At 36.1% G+C, this 24,402-nt stretch overlaps 1 protein-coding gene across 1 annotated transcript in view; it reads right to left on the bottom strand.

The window, feature by feature from the left end:
- Positions 1–1,665: 1,665 nt before the first annotated feature.
- FBXL17 (F-box and leucine rich repeat protein 17) overlaps positions 1,666–24,402 on the bottom strand; it is a 264,239-nt gene continuing 241,502 nt past the window's right edge. The window contains exons 8-9 of the mRNA XM_042822768.1: positions 20,588–20,730; positions 1,666–4,002 (exon numbers count right to left, since the gene is read on the bottom strand). Coding sequence (XP_042678702.1) covers positions 3,865–4,002; positions 20,588–20,730 — 281 coding nt within the window. The 3' untranslated portion in view covers positions 1,666–3,864. The remainder of the gene's footprint in view (positions 4,003–20,587; positions 20,731–24,402) is intronic.

Genomic DNA, 24,402 nt, shown 5'->3' with positions numbered 1-24,402 from the left:
ATTATGTCTAGATTTACAAGAGTGAATGGTTGAAAATAAATTGTTGTACTAAGAGGCTGCTTGCACACAAGGTTTTCTTACTGACAATTGTGCTATAATTTCCCTGGGAAGGTCCATATTGGGAAAAGTCAGAGGTAATTCCCTCCTGAGGGGGAACAGAGGGCCTGATATGCTGACTGGACCAAATCCACAGGGATGTCTGCTGACTCTCTGGAGCCTAGGTCAGGGACATTACTAGAAAGCTCCCTGGTCTGGTACGACCTGATTATTCTCCACTTGCGGTAGTTCAGGTTGGCAATAATGAAGTTGTGAGGAGAAGCCCCAGGGCTATCAAAAAGGTCTGAAGAACACTGGAGTGGTAAATTGAAGGAGAAAGAACACAGGTGGTGCTTTCCTCAACCCTTTTCAGTAGCAGGGAAAAGTATTGAAAGGAACAGGAAAACTCACCTGATCAACACATGGCTAAGAGGCTGATGTCATCAGAGATTTTTTTTTTTCTAATCATGCGGTGGTTTATTCAACACCAGGCCTGCTGGCAAAGGATGGGGTCCAACTGTCTCAAAAGGGGAAAAGGATTCTAGGCTAGGAGTTGTTTGGGCTCACTGACAGGGCTTTAAATTACATTTGAAAGGGAAAGTGGATAAAACGAGGCTTGCTAGATATTAGTCCGGAAAAACAATGACAAGGTTGGTGAGACCAATAGCCCAGCTGAAGTGCACCTATACAAATGCATGTAAAGCATGGGCAACAAACAAGCAGAGGTGGAACGCATTGTGCAGCAGAAAAACTATGACTCAGTTGTCATCATTGAAACATTTTGGGAGCTCTCATGACTGGAGCACTGCAGTGGAAGGCTAAAGGCAGTTCAGAGGTGCTCGGCAAGGAAGGAAGATTGGTAGAGTGATTCTCTATGTTAGAGGACATCTCAATGTTGGGAATGCTGAAAATTATGAAAAAATAAAAACCAGAGGGACGGCCGAAATGGCTGATACCCTAGAGGGAGCATGCTATAGACCACCCAACCAGGATGAAAGACAGATTATGCATTCCATGAACAGCTCCGAAAGTCACGTAATTCTTGTAGGCAACCATATATATGCCGGAAATAGAATTCAGTAGAAGCAGCAGCCTAGGTTCCTGTAGCATGTAGAAGATAGCTTCCTAATACAGCTGGTAAGAGAGCTTACCAGGGAAGCACCCCTCTAGACCAGCTGTTTTCAAACAGAGAAGGACTGGAGGGAGACGTGGTGGTCAAAAGCTATCTTGGGCAAAGCAACCAAAAAGTGTTTGAGTTCTCTATTCCTGGTGAAGTGAGGAGGAGTGGGCCAGCAAAGATGCTACCTTGGACTGATTGGTTTAGAAAAAAAATACGAGAGAAATTAATAGCAGTCAAATGCAAATGGAAGTGACAGCGGAAGTGCTTAATAGCAGAAGTGACAAGAGATGACTTACTACATCTGTTAAATACACGAAAAAACTTCGTTAATTACAGAGTATTTTAGACTGAAAAATATTTCTGGATCTCAGCTGTTCAAACACTGTCACAGCAGGGCTGCTTAGATCAGTTTGCTCAGGACCTCCAGATAAGTTCTGCATATTCAAAATTGAAATTTCATTCTTTCTCTTGGTAGAGTCTAAGTACAGTAGCAGCACAGATGAAAGACATCAGATTTTTATTCTTTCTTTTATTGCAACCCATTAAAAGGTCAAAGTTTCACGGAAAAATAGAAACTTACAAATTGTGTGAATAGTTTTAATGCAGTCATAAAAAGTCATGAAAAGAAAATGACTAAGATTCGGTACTATATCTGCAATATAATTCATTGGCTTTATTCTGAAAATATTTGTTGCCATTTTTGAGTAAATAGAAAGCCCAGCATTACACATGTTCACATGTATTTACCATATTTAAAGCAAAAACTTTATTATATATTTTTTAAAAGAAATTAGTTCATCCCCATTTTGAGAAGTCTAAGAAGAAAACATTCAACAGCTTCACCAGAATTACGGTGAGCTGATGTGTCTGGTAAAAAACTATGCCATGGAAATCAACTTACAGTTTTACAGAGTTATGCAGCTATACTAAATAAGCTCTCTAGGTTACACTACATCAGACTTTCTGGATTAGCAAAACATTTTAATAATAATGGCAATTCTTCAGCTGAAGCTTAAGCATTTCATACTTTGGATTAAAATGCTGTTACCCCTAAAAAACAAATATCCAGTGTTATACACATAAAAATATTCTTAACCAAACAGTAATACTCTAAAACTTAATGCAACTTCAAACTGAAACTGCAGTATCTATATTTTCACTATCCCCATGTCAAAATTAACTCCTCAGAATGCAATGTGACACACAGAAAATTAATCTTTTAATGTACTTACTCTTGGTGTTTTTTTATACACTGTATTACAAAGCAAGTGATCCTACCATACAATACCTATGACAATAGACCTCATGTTCAGAATGTCTTCTAGAGGTAAGTATTCCTTGCATTGTAAGATCTGTTGTAAAATAAAAACCACACATGAATTGAGAAAAATCCCCTTATTGTATTCTAACCATTTACTCAAATTGCCCAGTTCAACAACATAGCATTGTAGTCAGAAGAGACGAGTCCACTTACAAAAAAAAAGAAACAATTTTTTTTTTTTCAATCAGATATTTAAACACTGTCTTTTAATTTACATCTGATTGTTGGTGTATTCACTTCCTGCTTGGCTGGTTATGAAGTGGGAACTGGTTATCAGTATGAGTTCAACCACTGTTGGCTCAATTCCTGCAAAACCTGCAGTGTGAAAAGATTTTAAAATCTGTGGAAGATCTCCTAAAAGACTATTTTAAACAAACAAAATAAAGAAGATACAATTTCTGTGAAGTGATAAAGGTTGAGAGAATTAAAGTTATTCAGCCTGAAGAAGTGAATGTCTGGGGAGACATTACAGCCGCCTTGCAGTACTTAAAGGGCACTGATGGGAAAGATGGGAAGGGACTCTTTATCAGGTACTCTTTATATCAAGGACAAAAGTAATGACAGGACAGAGTAGAATGATTTTAAAATGAAAGAGAATAGATTTATATTAGACATTATGAAGAAATTCTTTTCATAGGGTGATGAGACACTGGGACAGGTTAACGAGAAGCTGTGGGTGTTCAAGGCCACATTAGAAGGTGTTTGAGCAACCTATTTGTGGAAGGGGGATTGGAACGAGATGATCTTTAAGGTCCCTTCCAACCCAAACAATTCTAGGCTCAATGACTATATGATTGTCCATTAGATGCATATTTAGTCATTATAATCATTTACTAATGACTTGCATAATTCCGGAAAAGTCTGTAAGACAATCTCAGCTCTTCGTAGATTTTCTTATACACTGTGCATCTTAAAACTCCTAGGGTAGCTTTAGTAAATAATAAGCATGGAGTGCAGCTCCCAGTTTCAGCACAGGCCTCTGCTGATCGGCTATACTGGTGCTAGCACTGAGTTACCATCTACAAATCAAAGGAAACACACATAACCAAGGCAAAGTAGAGTAAACACAAAAAAGAAAAACAACAAGCTTTGTATCTTTTATAACTCAATCTATCCATAGAACTAGTAGGAATCCACTTCAAGAAATCTGTCATTTCTTTTAAGCAAACAAAGAAATACAATGCATTTCTAAAATTTTGTCTCAATACCATTACTTAGTTGTACAGTACATCAAAGTCAGTATACAGCTTTTTCCATTTTACTGTAACCTCTGTAAACTCACAATTATATTGCATTCATTGTATATATCACAATGTTGTGAACCACTGCAGTCTCTGTTAGATCTACTGAAAGCAGCAGAGTGGAAGTGTCATGTTGGTGCATGACATTAAGAGGCAGTAGACATGTTGGGAGTCCAGCCCATTTGATAAGCTCGTTCCAATGTCCGCTTGCAATCCTGTAGAACAGTACTGAAGGTTATATGTGGATACTGCTGCACCAGCTGCTCCACTGTGGCTTCATTCACCTGCAATTGAAGAAAAGAATCCAAGATGTGCAAAAAGTGAACAAAAAGGGCAATGGTATGCAAGCTAAATAAATAATCAAACTGGTTTCCTAGAAGGACTTGCAGGATTGGGCTGTCTACTAATACAGTAGGCTTCATTTATTAAAAACATTCAGAATTTGATGCTCTTTTAGACAAAAACAACAACAACAACACAACAAGCCTACGTAAAGAACAGCTCAACTCCACCTTAAAGGGAGAATTTTGAAACAAAAGCACGCTACTTCAATGTTACTCAAGCAGACACAGGTTTGAAATTTTTCTTGGCTTTGGAAAATGGAGATTGATTCCATTTTTCAATTAATTTATAGTATATTTTTGATACTTTTACATATGCTGTGCAGGAAGTCCATGATTATCCTGAAATTAAATTCCTCTGTACGGTGGCTTTCAACATGACTGCAATGATAATTAAGAGTTAATAACAAGAAGAAAAGAATGTAAGCTGTTTTATATTGTAGGTATATAAATTGGTAATACAGGTTAACTTTTCCAAAGGTTCAAATTCCTGCTTGTCTTCATGTACCTCCCAGGTAGAAGTGTTTATTTTAATCTTTTGGTGTGAGGCTATCAATGAACAAAGGCTTTTGTGGGCAGAAATGAGGGGATCAATAATTAAAATATACTAGCTTGTAAGGTCAGGGATGTCTCTTTTAAATCTTAAACATCAAAGATAGCACTTTTTCTCTTGATTAGACAGGGCAATCAGACAAGCCAAGCTAAATCTAACACCTTTACAATTGCAGCTCTGTGAAGGGATTAATTTGTCAATTATTTTTAAGCTGATTGCAGTTCATATCACAAAACTAGACAGCTTCCTTCAGCGTTTAGATAAATTAAAGATTAACTGAAGAACCATAACTTTTGTGCACTTCTCTTTAAAATCCTTGCTAAAATTCTTGGACATTTAAAGATATGTCAGTGCTATATTTAAGTACTAAATTGCCAAGATCAGTAGTATGTACAACAGGTATCGTGACTTGCTTTCTCCCCACAGTGTCCCACAAAAGTAAAAAAAAGTTAAAAAAAAAAAACAAAACACACACAAAAAAAAGCCAACAAAAAAACTCCTAAAATATTTACTACCCTTACAAAGGTCCATCTTGGGAATAATATTTTAAAGCACAGTGACCACAATATCTAATAATATTTTTGTCCTTAAAAGATAACAAGGAGTGCATCCTGCTGAGCAGTGATTGCTCACAATGACAGGGATAAATGAAAAGTTTAATATCCAGTTCTTCTACTTTCATAATAGAAACACTCAATCTTCATTGGAAGTTTCATCTAGCTAAAACTGACTTGGGTAGAAAACTGGTTTAACTTCCTTCATAGTACACACTGTATCTTTCGGCAAATTACTACATTACAGTAACCTCTTCCAGTGCTGATAAACAAGAAGTGACTTTTAATAAATCAAAATGAAATCAGACATAGCACAAGTCCTCCAAAATATTTGATATTTATAGCCGAATATATACATACTTTCAAACTGTCAGCAGCACTTCTCACAAATATTGCTTGGAAGGGAAGAATTCCCTAAGCTGTATTTGCTACTTTTTGCCTATTCAAAAGTAGTCAAAAGCCTCTTTTCTTTACATTTGTGGTGCACAGTCATGGCAAAACCTCTAACATTACAAGTAACTCCTCTTTGTGGTAAACCAGCCAGAATGAAGATGCTCTTGCTCCTTCCTCCTGGGAAACTTAGAAAACAAATACCATAAACCTATTCAATATTTTTAAATATTAACAGCAAATAGAGGCTACTATTCTTTGACACATACCTGTTAGATGTTATTTGTTAGTACAGCATGGATATTATTGTTTGAGAGAGTGAGTTAGTGCAATATTAAAAGCGGATTTTCTGTTACAGGAAACAAACAAGGCAAATTTGTTACAAAGAGGATGTTCAAATATAGGACAAGAGGCAGTGACCAGAGAAAGCCATCCATCCTCTATATTCTGGGATTTCTGGCTGAAGACCGAACACATTTACAGAAGCAAAACCCTAGCTAGATGTAAAGTAATGTATTTACTGCAAGGCTAACTTAAGTGAAACAGCATGGCCCGGGATAATCAGGAAGACAGATGATGTTACAATGGTATCTTTTGGTCTTAAAATCTATGAAGAAATCTATGGTAAACCATTTAGCACTAGCCATTGGTCATTTTATTTTTTAAAATAAGTTACTGCAGTATAAATAATACATAATACAATTATTACTAATTACTACTTTTGATATCGAGTGACACAGTTAAAAGTAAAACATAAGCATGAGAGAACAGGCAAAACCACTGCAGAAGTGACTTCATGACAAAGTCAGATATTTTATGACCCAAACCTGAACAGTTGGGTTTCCCTATTTTTGTTACAGTGTCATAAGAACATTTAAAATTGTTTGATCCCAGACAAAACTAACTAGTACCAAACCATACATTTGTCCTCTGTTTTAGCTTGGACAGAGTTAATTTTCTTCAAAGAGGATTGTTTGGCACCATGTTTTAGATTTTTGATGACAACAGTGTTGATCACACACGGATGTTCCAGTTGTCACAGAGCAGTGCTGCACAGAGCAAGGAATGTTTCAGCTTCTTGTGCTGTCTTGCCAGTGCAGGGTCTGGGGACACATAAGCAGCCAGGAGGAGACAGAAGGGATATTCCACATCATGTGGTATCATGCTCAGCAATAAAAGCTGAGGTAAAGGAGAGGGAAGGGGGGAAATGTGAAGTGACGCTGTTTGTCTTCCCAAGTAATATTACCATGATGAGCCCTGCTTGTGGGGAAGTGGCTGAACACCTGCCTGCTGATGGGAAGTAGGAAATTAATGTCTTGTTTTGACTTGCTTGCAGCTTCGGCTTAATATAGCAAAATGTTCTTATCTCAACTCGTAAGTTCTTGCACTTGTACCTTTCTAGTTCTTTCCCCTTCCCATTCAGGATAAGAAAGAGAGAGGCTGTGTGGTACTGAGATGCCTGCCAGGTTAAACCATAACAAAACCCTATGTATACACTTGAAAACATAACTGCCACAGAAAGAAACTACCTGGAGTTTATGAAATTGACTCTCGTGATAGAAGAAAAAGTTATCCTCCGAAACTTCAAGATAAATAATTAAATATATGAAGGCTCCTCTGAAAGTAATGCCTCCTATTTTATTCTGCTGGCCCACAACATCAGAGGTACAGCAGTAGAGGCTGAACCCTCCGAACAATATTCCGTTGTATACTGTTGCTGTGTGACAGATGACAGCAGAGAGGCAGCCTAACAAAATGGCATCTGATATGGAACTGTGTCTTAAAGCAAAGCTGTGTCTTCGTCCTTGTGGAAAAAATGACACCTACTGACATTCACTGACACTTGCCAAATGTTAATGGAGATCAAGCAGTGGATGTGAGCACAGTGAGTTGGTGAGATGCTGTGTTTCAGCAATGATGACAGCACAGCTGTCATGGCACAAGATGAAGAGCATCTTGAAAAGCTCACTCATAATTGTCAGATTATGACTAGGCAAGTATGTGAAGACGTGGATATGGGTTCAATGAATTGGAAACAGTGGTGGCAATGCTGGCATATTGCAGGTTTTGTAGCAGATGGATTCCATGAATGCTCGCACAGGAACAGAAAGAACACCATATGCATTTGTCAGGATCCTGACTAAGCTGAAGGCTCAAACATCCATAATCAGGGCAGAGAAGAAGGCAATCTTTCTCTTGCAACATAACAACATCAGCCTCACACAAGTTTGAAGACCATGGAGCACACTGCCAGTCTTGTCTGGATTGTCCTACCACATCCACCAAAGGCACCTTCCCTGATTTGGCTGATGAAAGATGGACTATATAGGTGACATCCTCCCAGCAACAATGCCATCAGCTATGAAACAGTGGATTACCTTTCCTGGTGCAGATTTTTATGAGCAGAGCATGCAGACTGCTGTCATTGCTAGCAACAATGCATAGCTAATGGTGGTGACTATGTTCAAAAATAGTGTTTTGTAGTAGAGAATGTGCTCTATCGTTGTGTTATTGTGCTTTTAGTATCTATTGTTGTTTCCACGGAAATAAATATGAAGTACTACTTTTGGAGCGACGTATGTATGTAAATTTTAGTTAAATTTAAATAGTTTTAACACAAAGAAAATAACTGCAAACAGTGAAAAAATACTGGACAAGATGGATTCAATGTAAGATTATACAACAGAAGAGTGAAACAAAAAAAAAATTTCCCACTTGGCAGTGGGACAGTCTGCATGGAACCCAGACTGAGAAACAAAGGATGACCTTTAAACCACAACTGATTCCCTACCAGAATATTTTTAAATACTGAATATCTGGTTAAAATCTAAAATAGTGTAAAATTTTTAGTATCTTAGCAATACTAGCATACTCTATATAAAATTGAGGAAAATATGAGAAGTCAAGAAAATTTTGTTCCGTGTTAACGAATAAGATAGATAAATAACATCTGAGTCAACTCTGTTGGTATTTTTCTCCTAAGTTTCCCTAATAGTAGGATTAAGATGCAAAGAAGTCTTATGTCTAACCATTAGAACAGAAGCTTCTGTCTTGCTGTTAAGAAGCAGTCTGGCTGGTGATAAAACAAAAGCACTGAATGCCATTCCCAAAATAAATTAATTACTTAAAGAGCAATTTTCCATTCTCAGTTTGAACAGTCTTGTTCACTGAATAAGAAATAAAGATCTTCACATCTTAATATCCCTTAAAATGTTATATTTTTCTTCCACTTAACTTTTATTAATCTTTATGTTTTGATTTGTCACAAGGGAGACTACTAACTAAAGATAAACTGGCTAGATTACCTAAAGCATAATCACTCATTTGAATCCAAATAGCCTTTCAATTATGTTTTAATAAATAATGAAAGAATGCAGTCCTCACTATTAAGAGTCAAAGCAATAAATGTGTGTGAATCTGGTCATCAAACAGAAAGAATAAAACAACAAAGTTTGGTTTAAAACTTATCTTTTCTGACATAAAAATTTATTCCAGACCATCATAAAAGCAAAGAAGATGAGTTACAGAACTGTCAGGACAAAGTGATATCATACCCTCCTAACTCAACTGGAGTGCTTACCTTGAAATAATGATTTTGAATTCTTTTTGCTTAAAGACATCTGAATGCATAACCCCTACCTCCCTGATGAGAACAATTGACTTTGTGACAAAAGTTTTATTTGGGGTGAGGCCTCCTGAATTTTTTTCTTCTGAAGATGGTGTAGATGTTCACAGAACACTTCTAATATAATCTGCACTGCCAAAAAAAAAAAAAGGAACACTTCCTTATGTGACAATTAAGGATTATCTGGGAAAGAGAATTCTCTAGTCCATGTGAAGAAGATGAGCATCCATAAGAGGATTGAGGGAGCGCTTCTTTGATGAATAATTTCATTCTCATTCTGCCAGGTATACACACAGTGTGTGTCAAATAATGACAAAAATGGGAAATCTGCCTTTGTAGCTCCTTCTGCTCTTCAAGTAAAATGATTGTCAAGCTGAAAGTTGGAAAAAAATTCTCTCCAGTCTGCAAATATTTTTTCCAGAAGAAAATAACTGGCACTTATGAGATGAGATTCCAGGTTACTGATTTTTTAGGTTTAGATTATATTGAAACTATAGTTTTCAATTGATAATCTACTCACAGAAGAAAATTTACTTAGATTTTTGATCTAGCAGTCTAAGTTTATTAATCTGTGTATGCCTGTATTTACTGGTTAGCATACCACTGATATCTGCTATGGATCACCATGAAAAACTATTTCTATAAAATCCTTCCTGAGTTGTCACATGAAAATTCAAACTGCAAACATGAATAGTAACTAGAAAATTTTCAGGTTTTTCCCTGTCATTTCAGAGAACTGCAGTGATAATTTCAATATTTTTTTTCTTTAATTTCTAGATCACAAAATAAAGAATTTCTAAAAAATTCAAATTCTTGAATTCTTCGAATTCAAATTGTTTAGGCTTAAGGACTACTTTTCTTTACCTTTTGCTTTCATTATGTTCCCGGGACAGATCCTATTAAATTCAAGGGAGTCAAGTTTTCCTAATCTTATTAAGATAAATTAGGGATTACAGTTGAAACCATTACTTGAAGCAGACATTTCTTTTTAATGAGACTGATAGCTTCATTCATAAATGAGTAAGATAAGTAGGAATTTTCCTACACAAGACTTCCCTGCTTACTTTTAGCTAATTTGCTAAAAGTTGGTGTCATGTCCAATAGATTTCTTGGACTGGAATACTAAATGGCAAATACAAGGGCTTTAAAAGCTTTCGGTTTTGATTCACAGAACTCCTTTAATACAGCGCTGAAGAGAGTTATAGGACTATTTGAATCCCCAAAACCCCTCCTGTAGTTTTATCAAGGGCAGTCTTGGAATGCACTTCTGATTCTAAGCTACTAAAACCCCAAAAAATGTTTGTTTTATGTCAGTCAGAACAATACCAAAACATAAGAGTAGAACCATCACCCAAACTGAAAGTTTTACGCTGCTCTTCACCATGAAGAAGTATTCACCACTAATCTGTAAGTTCTCCGATGTAAGGAAAATATGCAAGGTAACACCCAATTCAATTTGTAGTTCAAAAGAAAAATATCTGCACTCCAAGTTAGTAAGTGAAATCAATAAAGAGCCACATAATTTGATAAGAATTAAACAAAGCAATCAAACTAACAAAAAAATTAGGATCACATTAAAAAAAAAAAACAACCTCAAAACCCAATATAAATCCTGAACCCCTCCCAAAACAACAACAACAAAAAAAACCAAACCAAAACCAAAAAGGAAAACAACAACAAACAAACAAACAAGCAAACCAAAAAAAGCAACAAAAGCAACCTGCAGAAATGTGCTAGTGCAAAGATGCGGCACTAGGACTTCTAAGGAAAACTCGCCTGTGCTCCTCCATGGTTTGCTTTTCATAACATCCCAGAGTCGTGGCCTGCTGCAATAACTGCTGCACAGCATGGAATGTAGTTCGTTCACAACATCACAGACACTCTCCTTTTAGGGACAATGCAGGTGTTTTCAGTTATGTAACCTTCCTTTTGTTCAGAAGGGTTTTATTATGAAGTTATTGAAACTGCAGCATTAGTGATATGCGATTCTGCCTCAGTATATGTAGGATATATTACACAAAAGCCCAATTTGCATGTAGTGGACAAAAAAAAAGTAGCCATTGTGTGCATGCACAATTAAAAATTTTGAAAGCATTTTAAGTTCCCATTTTTTCTAATGTTTTAATAACAAAATCCAAAATATTCACACCTGCAGCTACTAAAACCCATGTGTTTTCATATATGCATTTTCTCTTCTCTGAGCAATAGTTTGCTTTCTAAGTCACTGTCCTATAAAAAGTGTACTTAATAACAAATGTTTGATTTTTTTTCTGCTAATAGTTGAATGAATTATATTCTCAGGTGGCCCAATTATAACTGTTGCCTGTAGCCATAACAAAATTAAAGATTTCTGGAAACATTTCGTGTGAAGTGCACTTGATCATTGAAGGCAGGCATATTCCACAGAGTTTCAATGACTGCCCTCATGCCCAGGGGCAGACCCTTCGTTTAGGACTTTAATAAAATTACAGAACTACTGACATTAGCACAACAGTCTATAGTCCAAGTAAAGACCCCTGCAATTTCAGCAACAACAGTAAGATTTTGACTTAATGTTTGACTTAATGGATGCAGCTGTTAATAGGAAAAAAAGCAAAAAAAAAAAAAAAAAAAAAAAGGCACACAGAAGCACATATTACCATAGTGGTTGCAGACTTACATATAAATATCTTATTCTGTGATTTTAAAAAGATAATGAAACTGACAAGCATAGATTTTTTTCCCCAAATTACTGATGTGCTATTATTTTCATGATATTCAGCCAATTCGATTATGTTGAATCTCAGCAATTTATTTTCCACTTCTCTTTGGAAAGGGGAGGAAGTTGGTAAGTAGAAATACCTGCAATTGTTTCTGTAGTATGAAATGAAACAAATGGAATACACAAACTGTCTAATATTTGATAGTAGCACTTCTGGAAAGATTTCAGAAAATCTAGTAAGGCCGCTTTTTAAATATACCCCTCCTTTTAGTTCTTTGCTTACATACTGACAGAAAGAAGCGTCCTTGAGGGATGAGATTCCTTGTTGTTTTGTTTACACAGGTGCCTCAAAAATGGAGTTGCTGCAGTCCCTCCACAGTTGCTACAGTCACAGAGAGGAAAGCGTTACTGCAAGTGCACAACATAATTCATTTCAGGCCTCTGTGAATTTGCACAGTTTTCTAGAAGAGCCAGTCTCTGGGCTTGCTGTGCTAATCATTACTGCCACTGCGTTATTGAATATTAAAGTTAAGTGATAAAGATTTTCAGTCTCAATTCCCCTTGCTTACTATGAGGACTTCTCTATTATTTCAGAGAAACCATTGTAAAAGAGCAGTTCAGTTTGGCTGGTTGGTTGGTTTGCTAACTTTGTTCACTGTAATCAGATGAACTTCTAGACTCTACCTACACAACTGTGAAAGGTAAAAATATTACTAACACTATAATTTTTTCAAATTTATGATGAAACTCCATGCACTGCTTTGTTCTTACTTATAAAAACTGCAGTAAATAAAGAGACATATACAATGATATTACAGTGTTTATTTGTATAGTGATAAATATTCTTTCAAATTACTTTCTGCCTACTGAATTAAAAGCACCAAATATTTTCCTTCTTATTCTGCTACGCTAAAAACCTAATTTGGGTACCTTTTAGTTTAGTACTTGTCAAAATGGGAACCTGTAAAAATAACATAGAAATAATTCTCAAAATTTGTCAGCTGACAAATTGATTTGATTTGAGCAAAAATGATTTTAAGTTTCTGAGGACAACAACGCTGCTTTAAAATTTCTTTCTTTTTTAATATCACAAAAATGCTGACCACTTCACTTTGCGTTTTCCTTTGTAGCTGTTTGTACCCTGATTTCAAACCACTGACATGTAGTTGAGTGCCCATCTTTTTGTTGCAGTGTAGCATGTTTAGGGGTTGTTTTTCACAGTAAGAGTGACTCATTAACTCAAGAAGATTCCATATGCAGCCACTGCCGCAGATATGTTGCGGAACTAATAGCTGGTAGATAAAAATATTTTGGTAAAACAGGAGTTAAATCAGGAGTATAAAAGCATTCAATCTGAATAAACAAATCCTTTTCTATATTTTTAGCAGATGCCTTCATTCATACATGTAATGGGTCCATTATTCCAGTTACAGGAATAACTATAGGAAAAAAATTACGTTATTCTGTTTTTTAAAATTGTTATGCTGAAGACCAAAGAGAAATAAATGCTATTTTTCCCTATCTGTGCATTAGCAAGGATAACTAGTTTCCTTGTAATGAGATTCACAGAATTTATGAATCTAAATTATTCATTGCTTGTAAAGAGATGTTTCATTGGCAGCTTCTATACAATACATATAAAATTTAAAAAAAAAGAAAAAAAAGAAAAAAAAAGAGTATCCTTTTTAATATGCAGCAAAGCCCTCTCAACAAGAGAAAAATAAGAGCTACAGAAATGTTTTCCAAGGGTTTGGGATTGGATATTTTCAGTCCTCTTCAAAATCACAAAACCGCAATTTCAAATATCCAAATGAACCCCTTAAAAAAGAAAAAGAAAAAATGGTAGCAATTTTTCTAGGTTTTTGATCAGAGTAACAATTGTTATCATTTTCTGAAGATGAGAGGCAGATTGCTGTACTAATCATATTAAAACAAGCCCTGGCCAACTTTTGCTTTTCCACTTGTGATCAAGAACAGTCCAGATCAAAACGTATTTGAAATTTAAAGATTCATCTAGTATCTCATCTCCATATTTTTACTTCCTTTGCTTCAGCTTCAAATTTAAATTAAAAGTTACTGAATTAATGGTAAAAATGTTTTGAGACATGCTTAATAATACATATATATTAAACAGAAGATTCTTTTTGCCTTTAGAGGGTTTTTTTTTTTTTCCCCCACAATCTGGCACTTACACATATATAACAACAACTGCATCCCAGTAAGTACAATGATTTGCAGTTTGTGCAAGATATATACATTTAAAAATGTTTCTAAAACAGGCCTTACTGCAGAACAAATCAATTAATAATTTTTTTTTAAATCTACCAATTTCCTAAAAATCTTGTTTAAGATACAAATGATTTTTTAACTGACTATTTCTATGTTTAGGGGTAATCTATCTTCCTCGTGGTAATATAAAAGTTTGGGTTTTTTTTTTGTCAGCTGTACTGACCATCGATTTCAGTGCTCAGTAGAAGTATAATAGGAAATACATGCTACAATTGATCTGAGAAAGTCATCTGGAATAAACTGCAGACTCTCAGATGTATTTTCATTAGAAGTAATCTGAATTTTAAAAAAAAAAAAAAAAAAAAAAAAGGGGCCATGATGATTTATTAACTGACACAGAGTATGCATTCACAGCCGACTTTGTCAGACTCGCTTCATTTTGTTCACACATAGCTGTGAATGTTGAATTTTGCAGGCCTTTGTTTTTCAACATCATCTTTCTGCATATTTTCTCAAGAAATGTCTCCTGCATTTAAATGGTAGCATGGTTGATAACCATTGCAAATAGCACCACAGCTATTTGCTGTAAAAGTATCTTGAAATATGAAATTCTGTGTGAGAAAAGTTGAAAACAACATGGGAAGATAATTCTGACACATTATTCAACTAGCCAAGCTATCAGCCAGAAAAGCATGTCAAGTTTTTAGCCATGATTTCCTAGGTGATATCCAGCCATTTTCCATAAAGGTGAAGAGTTCAAACTGCCATTATTTAGAACTGGTTAGGATTTTGTGAAAGCACAATAAAGAAGTGCTATGAAGACTTCTTTAAAATGAATTCTAGCAATAAATAGCATTGAGAACATTGCTCTCTCTCTCTGATCTACTTTAGAAACATAAAATATGTGATATTTAGAAATAATAAGTAACTAGGGGTAGGAATGTAAAAAATTGCATTCAGGAAAAGAAAGTTGAAACATCTGGATTTCAATCTGCGATTCTGATGTGGGCTTCAGTTTATGCCTAGAGGATGCATGTAAGGCTCTTAGGAGTCCCGATGTCTGTGTTTGTAAAAGGAAAGAAAGTGTCCTGAAATTGCCCACATGAATCCAGATATGTAAAGTATCCCCTTCGCTGCATGAGAAACCAGTCTGAGGACTCAAAAAAAATCACCATTATTTACCAGACGTTTTACAAAGGACTTTGACATATACTCTTTCATAAGCTGTGATAAAAATAGAGATACAATTAACATTTGGCTTGATGGACAGCCATGTTACAGGCTGTGGGAGGCTGGGCAGAAGTGAACTAAATACCGCCTTGGACTTGGAACCAGCACTCTGCCTCTTCTAGAACACAGGGAGATGAGGAACCTGGTGAGGAACCCGCTTGATCCAGATGAAAGGCAGAGGCTGAGCGTTCCTGTGCCCACACCTGCAGCTGTCCTCCATGCAGGGCACTGGGAGCTGCAAGTCTCATGTGGCCCACGCACCAGTACAGGAAGAGGCAGCCAGCGACTGGGGGTGGTTTGCTGTTCTCAGGCCCTCTGGAACACCACAGAAATGCCATGGCCTCTGCATCTCTTGCAATTACAAAACCCTAAAATGGCCTACCTAAGCTGCTAACAACTACTGATCTAATCTTTTACTGCTTTCAAAATAAATGGAGAATCAGAACCATGACATTCATTTTTTGCGATGCACATAACCTGTGCTGCTGCGTGTGCTGCTAGGTGCCTGTACACACACATGGATATGGAGACATACAGTGATGCATTTGCACACAGTTCTTGCTAAAAAAAGCTTCAGGACAGTGCTGTGTTCTACACTCTGACTGAGAAGCAGAGTATCTCCCAAAAGATGCGTGTCTGTCAGGGGTGCTGTAAGCCAGCGTGCATCAGTGAAAGTCACCAAATGGGAGGAAATGTCTCACTGCTTCTGAATCTGCTTGTGTGTGCTTGCTGGCAACTAGCAGTGTGCACTGTCCGAACAATAAGCACTTGCAAACATTTAGAGTCTACCTCATGAGCTCTGAAAAACCTTTGGAGGTCTGGACAACAGGCTCTCAGAGTCCATCTACTGTTAATAGTCGAAGGGACTGACCTCACTCTGCCTGAGCAGTACACTGCAGGCTCTGCAGAGATCAAGCTAGCACTACCAAAGGTGGCCGTGGAAATACAAGCAGTAGGTTGCACATATATGACAGGATCTCTTGAGTTCTAGTTTCCTGGATGAGATGTTTGGCTTTGGCAACTAGGCTGCTATCAGGATACAGGCCCAAGCATTCAGGCTGCCTTGCAACCTCTCTAGCAGTATCAGAGCATTCAGAGCTCTAGGAAGGCTGCAAAAACCCTTGCTATGTAGTGCAGAGAGAACCAAATTTGACTCCATTGTGGAGGTGCTAGTGACAATTAGAAAAGAAAGACATTTTCTTGGTAACCTTGCTCTTACTGATCTTACATTAAAAATAATTCTATCTACCTATGTATTGTAAAACAAAATATGGAGAGTTCTGAAAGATTTTTAGGATTTCCTGATATTTGATTTTTGTATTCTGATTTGTATTCTGTATTCTGTATAATAGCAACTGTTGCTACTTTAGTAGCATTAAATGTTGAAAAGATAGTGTTGAAATGCTCATTAGAAAAATTCCATCCTAAATACGTGCCCCCATTATGATGATCTCATGGTAATGCAAGCGGGTTTTATGAGATTTCTAAATACAACGACATTTATTTTTCAGGCAAAGAACGTATTGCTCCTGTGGTGTGCATGTTAGATGGTAAAGAACATGATAAAAAGAAAGGTCATGGCAACAGCAGTTTGATGAGAAATGAATAATTTGATTATTTTCATGGTGTGGATCAATAATGCTCTGCATCTACTGAGACCCACTGCCTGAGGGCACTTAGATAATCAATGGCATAAAACAGAGCCCGCCTTTGCCCAAGCTTGCAGCCTGTCTGATCTTTCTCGGGAGGACCCTTGACGCCTTTAATTTGTGTCAAGAGCATATCAAAGAAATTCCACAGAGCCTGGGTCATAAAGGGTATTTCAGTGGCAACCATTTGAAGTCTACGTACATATGTTCCTTATGTAACTCTGCTTAAGTACTTCCTCTCCAATGCCTAGGAAATCCTAGAAAGGCACAAATGCTACCTGGTACCAGTGTAATATTCAGTGCCTTTGAAAAAGATGGTTGGTTGGATGGGGAAAATCTAACCCATTCTTCACTGTAAGCTGGCAACAGTCCAAACACAAGAATTTCAGTCAACAGGGCATGTAAATAAACCCTTTTGCACCACCCAAGAATTCCCTCTAATGATGTGCTGGACATTGACATTTTTAATTTAAAAGAGCAGTCACTGGAAAAAATTAGTTCTGCATGATACTGGGGAGAGACAGTTGAAGACACGGTTTTCTTCAGTAATTTCTCTGTTCATTTGCAGTGAAAAAAGGGAGCTGGCATCTTCCAGCTGCCAAAAACTTTCAAGTCAAGGATACTTACTTCATTCTGTCTGTGTTGCTATTTTTCCCATCAGGGCTTCACAAGCAAGAAAATGTTTCCCAGTGGTAATCCTAGTACTACAATGCTTTAACAGTATTTCCTCACTTCTTAACAAGTTTGGCTACCATACTTTGAACACGCACACAAGCGTGCGCACACACACACACGCACACACATGCACACGCACACAAACGTACACACAAGCAGGCATACAGTCAATGCTGCTTTCCTATCTGCATGGAATCTTTGTCAGAAAATACAATTTTTTCATCTTGCAATTTACTTTAACAAGACAATAGATGATGTATAAAGAACTAGGAAAGCATTAACCAGCAATTAAGAAAAATACGGACTGCAGTACATAGAGTTTAAGCAATGAGGTAGTAAAACTTGTTTTCAGCATCAACGTCATTGATTTTCTATAGCAGCTGAAGACTGGATAAAATTTTTGCACTTATTAGATCTCTGCTGATTGTTCAACATTTACTAAATCCACAAAATAAATACATGTAAAATTGATCAGGTGATTCAGGGTCAGATCTAATTCCCAAGGTCAAGTAACCCTTTGAACATACTCTAAGTACATAATCTTAGCACAATCCATCAAAGAAACTCACACACTCTTCTTCTATTGGCTCTTATAAAACACTAAAGTTTAGGAGATTAACTGGAGTCAGCTTCAGTAGACAGAGCAATTCTTCCCAAGTGCTAAACCTCTCCCTGCAATGAAAACTTTCTGAGGCTGGGTTTACAAAATCCTATTGCTAACTTTACAACTGACCTAGAAATTATTATTCACCACCACTGTGGATCTTTTTTTGTTTGTTTGTTTGTTTATTTTCAACTGTCTTCTGTAAAGTATTGCAAAAGACTCATGGTAATGTTTTTGAGCATGAAGCAGCTTAGAATTAAAAAACATGTTTCTTCAGGTCATATCCAACTAGAAGTTTGCATACCTGAGAGATATGCTTATGTTGAGAATCACAGCTGGACCCTGAAGTTTGGTTTGTGATGACTGATTAATATACAGTCCCTGTAGGTGTATTTTCAGATCTGAAACCAGAGACTGAACTTCCAGTGACTTCTAGCTATTTATTCCCTGATCCCAGACATCTTTCTCACCTCTGAACTATGCCATGATTCCTGAAGCCTATATATAGAGTGATGTTCTCTCTCCATTCTAGGTAAAAGCATCTTTGTCTAGGAGCTTAATGAACACGGAGAATAGAATGTAACTAGTAATAACTATGAGTAAATGCTATCTAGACAACAATAGAACTAAATTCTGTGTCTTGTATGGGAAATGCACTGGTTTCATCTTTTCTCAGGAGACATGAGCTTTTCTCTCATTTGCTATATACAAAAAGATGGAACAGGAATACAACTGAATATATAGCTGAATAAGAACATGTAAGTTAGCTTCAGAAAACAAGTGATGTGCTTCCAGCAGCTTTGCATTACCTTGTGGGTTCAATTTGCTTATAATTAGAGTGTGAAACGGTGTCAGGAGAAGGCAGCCCTCCGAGAGACGTGGGAATAATTCCCAAAGGAATGCTATATTGTACTTTACAATACACTGTCAGTAGTATTTGACATGGTTTACAAAGTCATGAAAAAACTAAACTACATCCCAGGAATCACATTTTTCTCCTTTATGGATGGACAAAAGGGTGATGAGCCTTAGGGGAAGAAGCAGCAGAAGAAATATATTTGATAAAAGACTGTATCATATATCCAAATGTTTAAAAAACACCTGTCTATACCCACAACATTTGGGTTTTGAACTAAGGTGCTCTAAACACAGAGGTTCCAGTCAAGATGTTTGTTATTGGTGAATCTTACTATACATACTACAATATTTTCCACGTTTGAACAAATCTAGAGTGAAAATCTTTTTTCTGCATGTTTATACTGAAATGAGTAAGACCAGAGTAGAGTAATGAAAAGAAAAAGGCAGAGAGAGCTTTTGTTGTTAGTGGAACTCAGGGGCTTCTGAAGCTAAAATGTGAGGGAAAAGCTTCAATTTGAAGAATATTAATTCAACATTAGTTTAAATATGTTCATAAAGATACAGAACAAATATATTAATAGAGTCTCTGAAAACAAGTAAGACATGAATGAGCTAGACTTGTCTTTCCTCACTCTGAACAATGTTCCTACTTCTTTGGCCACTCCACCAAACTGACATGTTGAGTGCAGTCTCCCTAATTCATTAGCTTGAGCACAAGGCAATCATGCATCCCCTTTTTTTCCCCGAAAGGCTTTCAAACATAAATGTTATGTAGCTATGCCTCTCTCTCAGCTGAGGAGAAAAGTTACCACTTACACTGAGTTCAAATTGTGAAATAATATTGTGTAAAAAAAGAAATGCTATTAAAAATATTGTTTTTAGTAAAATTATCTTATAGGCATTTCTAATATATTCCAAGTGAGAAAGCTAAATATTAATTTTTTTACATTTTTATTTCTATTTTGAAGTGTTATGGTTTTATTCAAACCTCTCCCTGTTTTCAAGACTATTACATATGAGCAAGAACACAGACCCATACAAAATCATACTCTGGAGGTAGCACTGCAGTATTTTTAGTATTCTATTGTTTCTTTTTTCTTCTTTTTAAAACAGAGAGTAGTCTATCATTGTAATGGCATGACATACCAATCACTTTTAGCCAAAAATACTCAAAATCCTCAGAGGGCAGATTTTACATAAAACTTGTGTGACTACTTGAGGTTGTAGGTGTAGCCTGTGGGTGTATTTTGAAAATCTATGTCAGCAAAAATTTTTTAATGCTCTTTTTAGCTCTCTAGATACTTTTTAGCAAAGTTTACCACAGCAGTGAACACCAAGCCTATTCATACAGCAAGACACAAATCTATTCTCCCTTTCTCTCACTCTCACATTTACACACATCAACACTCACTCCCTCACTTATGTTGAAGCAGGTACCTGTTCATGTGAATGCTGCTTACCTGATCACATCTCATCAGCCCTAAGTATCTGAGAGACTTGCTGCTTTGTGCAATTTGGGTGGCTCCATGGTCTGTAATTTCCTTGCACCACCCAACATCCACTGTCTCTATTGTCATGCTGTATCGTCCAATGGCTATCAGAGCTGGAAAAAAAGTGAAAGATATGAGCCACAGAATTAGAAAAGACAGTTATACATAAACTCAGTTATATCTCTACACTAAATGACAGTGAAAAGGAATTGTCAAAAGTTTTTATGTACCCTGTAGTAAATACTGTATTTTAGTATTTTGTAAGTATAGATTAGCCACCAAATTAGGAATACAGATGTGCAAATACACACACAAAAAACCCAGAGATAAACAGATCTTTTGATATATTTTTCTTTCCATTTAATTCACACAAATAGACCAGCTAGCATAAATACTCCATGAGAACTCTTCTGATTTCTTTATTTGGAAGGATCAAAGACAAATGAATTGAGATTGAAATAACAACAACATTTAAAAAAACCCTACCACACCATTCAAAGAAAATAGCTGATGTTGATAAAATTAACACCTATTTTTTCAACAAAATGACTTTGCAAAGACAGCACAAAGAATAACTGGACATTTCCTGTGTCAATGAAGAAAAACAAATTTAGGAAACCCTGAAGGTATCTTACATCATGTATTTTACAACAATATTCTAAAAGTGCATTTCCTAATGTTTATTATGATGATGTGACAACAATCATGCGCTTCACTTCCATGTTTTCTTCAGGAACACTCTTATAATTAAAACCAAAAAAATTAAAAGGCCAGGAGCAGGAATTGAAACAGGAACTTGAATTTGAACTTTCAAAAAAAGAAAGGAAAGAGGAACTGGAAATCAATCCTAAAAAGACTGAAAACCACTGAGAATCTGAACAACTTGGACAAGCTTTCTCATGACATGGGCGGTTTGGAATGACATACAGGATTCAGATCACTATCACCTTGGTCACCAGAGATTATAAAACTTGTCAGGAAATGTGGGCTCAGAAACTGTTAGTCCAGTTGTAGTTTATTAACAGCACTGAGCAGCTGCCTTCAATAGCTGAAAACTCAACTTAAGAAAAAGTCCAAGGCTTTCAGTGCAGGAAGTCAAAAGGCAGGATGTTTGCTTTTCTTATTCTAGATATAATGCAGTTGCTGAAATGGAGATGAAGGAGTGACTTAGTAAAAATAATGGAAATATCATTAAGGGCAATATACTTCATCAGATGTAGGCTGTTTTTTTTGTTCATACTGGAGAGCCTGCTGGCATGAGAAGAAAAAGTTATGAAGAGCTGGTAGCTTTCGATATTAATCTGAGCTAATCAGAGTACATCTGAGTGCTGGAAGCAGAGAGAACCTACCTGACCTTGCATTAGTTTTGTTGAGACCTGTACTAATGGCAGAGGACAGCAAGGATAATTTGTTAAGTTTTAAATATTCAGGTGGACTTGATTTGCAACCAAAATCAGCCAAATGAGGCCAAGTACATTCTTACAAGCTGTGGAAGATGGAGTGGAACACAATTTTTTTTTTTCTTCCCAGCAGTTCATCAAAAAAGAGCAATGATAATTGAATCTCGTAGCTGACATAAAGAACTTTCGATACAGTTATCTGTGTAGTTTCATTATGATTTCGTTGATTTTTACATGACAATACCAACTCCCTATTTCTAGTACATCCCTAAAAACAAATCCTAATTCTGCAGATGGAGAAATTTTTATATAACAGAACATAAACCTTGTACTTTGTTCCTCACAGCCTTTTAAAAATATCGCTATGATAAAAGTCAGGGGACAGAGCCTGAAACTTCCAGTACTTGTTTTGTAATAACAAAAGCTAGAGGAATTTCAGAATACTTCATGAAAAATGTTTTAGACTTAAATGTCTACTTCAGAATACTATCAGCTAAATAAAATTCAAAACACTTTTTGTTTTTGAATATTTCTGCTAGTTTCTGTAAAGTTACTATAATCTGTCATCATAATGAGAAAACAAAAAAGCACTCATTTCCAAGGCTTCATGAAAAAGTGATAAATGGAAGAAAATCAGCAGAGAATACCTTCAAGGGAGTGACATTAAAGATCATCAGATGTCACTGGTGAAGAATTCTCCTAGTAAAGGTGTTACAGAAAATTAGACATATAACTTCTAAAAGCTCCTTCACTACACTTAGGTTAGAAGAAAATATGGAATGATGCTGTTGCAATATTAAAAAAGGGTGTTAAGGTTCCATGAAGAAGGATCAAGACGAAAACCTCAACTGAGGATCATTATTCCAATTAGCTATCTTGAATGTGGCTTAACACAAGAAATTTCGTGCAGGTATTTCAACTTGCTCATAGTGAACAAACTGTAAGAATAAAATATCAATTTCTTACTTACACACGCAATTATATAACAAAATAAGTACAACTGTTTTATAACAAAATATAATTTTAGCATGCTTTAACAGCATTTAATAGCACATCCTTGTATTTTGGATTTTGAGGGGGAAAACATCTGATTTCTAGAGCAGGACTTTAAATCATATATAAGTTTTACAATTTTTTATAAGAAGATAAATATTTATTTTGAACTAATGGAAAAGGGGTTTAATAATTATTGAAACAAGGACAAAACAGTTATCAAATAACATATTATGAAGCCTCTTTGCAAAACTCGCCTTCAATGAATGAATAAATAAGATAATCCAGAGTCTGGAAAACCTAAATAACTTCTGTAAATGAAAATGTATGGGTACATGGTTTTTGTTTTTTTTTTCTTCATTCTCATTATTATATTCTGTTGATTGCCAGATAAACCAGAACATGTGACTTAAAGGTAGTGTAAGACAACTGCCATATTTTTCATTCAAGTAATAATACTTGCAGGAACAATACTAAAAGAAATAAAAATGCCTGAACCTATGCCTGAATATGACAAAAATTGACTGAAAAAAATAATCCAACTCTGTGATCTTGGAGGTTCTTGGGGAAGAACATATTTTACAGTTCAGATTGATTTGCAAGCAACTGTTAATCTGATGCCTTCACTTGTTTTTCACTTTAATGTATATGAAAATAAATAGTGAAATTTCATGCTGTAATTGATCTATGTGTCTGATCTGTGTTTCAAGTATGTTTTAGGCCATATGTTCAGTATGTTTTAGGCCAGTGATGCCTGTGGTACACTTCAGGTTTGGGATGGCTGCATGGGCAGTCCTTTTGTCTGGCTGGCCTTTCCTCTGCAGCATATTCACCAGTGTCTCTGCTCTGACTTCTTGTGGAGCCTACAGATAACATATGCACATATTTGGTTTCCCGTTCAACAGCATTAAGTAGCTGGGTAAACAGGTACCTTTAGTAAATAGGTACACACTTTTCTTATTTAATTACAAGTGATGCTAGAAATCAATTATGGTATTACAGATGGTGTCTGCCTGATGGCTGTTACAACATTCTCTCAGTGTTCTAGCAGAAAATCACAGATTTATGTTCTACTTTGCTACTCTTTGTCCCCAGATTAGCAGATGTCTTTCTAGAAAAAAAACAAAATATTTTGACAAGAGCATATTCAAAACATTACACTGTGTGATATATCACAACAGTTAATCTATGAAATGCACAGAGCACGCCACTTGAAAAAACTGAGAGCATTTTTAGAAAACATTAAATGTGTGTAATTGCACCCTTGTGAGAACAGTGTTGGTCAGAGAAGATACCTACTATTCAGCCGCTGGCAGCACCCGAAATAGAGGCTAAAGAACATGAAACAGATGAAAATATAATGATGCTTTCACCAAACACTTTCCTCACCTG

This window comes from Centrocercus urophasianus, unplaced genomic scaffold (assembly GCF_019232065.1).
Source record: "Centrocercus urophasianus isolate 14NV4802_14NV808 unplaced genomic scaffold, USGS_Curo_1.0 seq_21, whole genome shotgun sequence".
NCBI lineage: Eukaryota > Metazoa > Chordata > Aves > Galliformes > Phasianidae > Centrocercus > Centrocercus urophasianus.
This window is presented reverse-complemented; position numbering and strand designations above follow the sequence as displayed.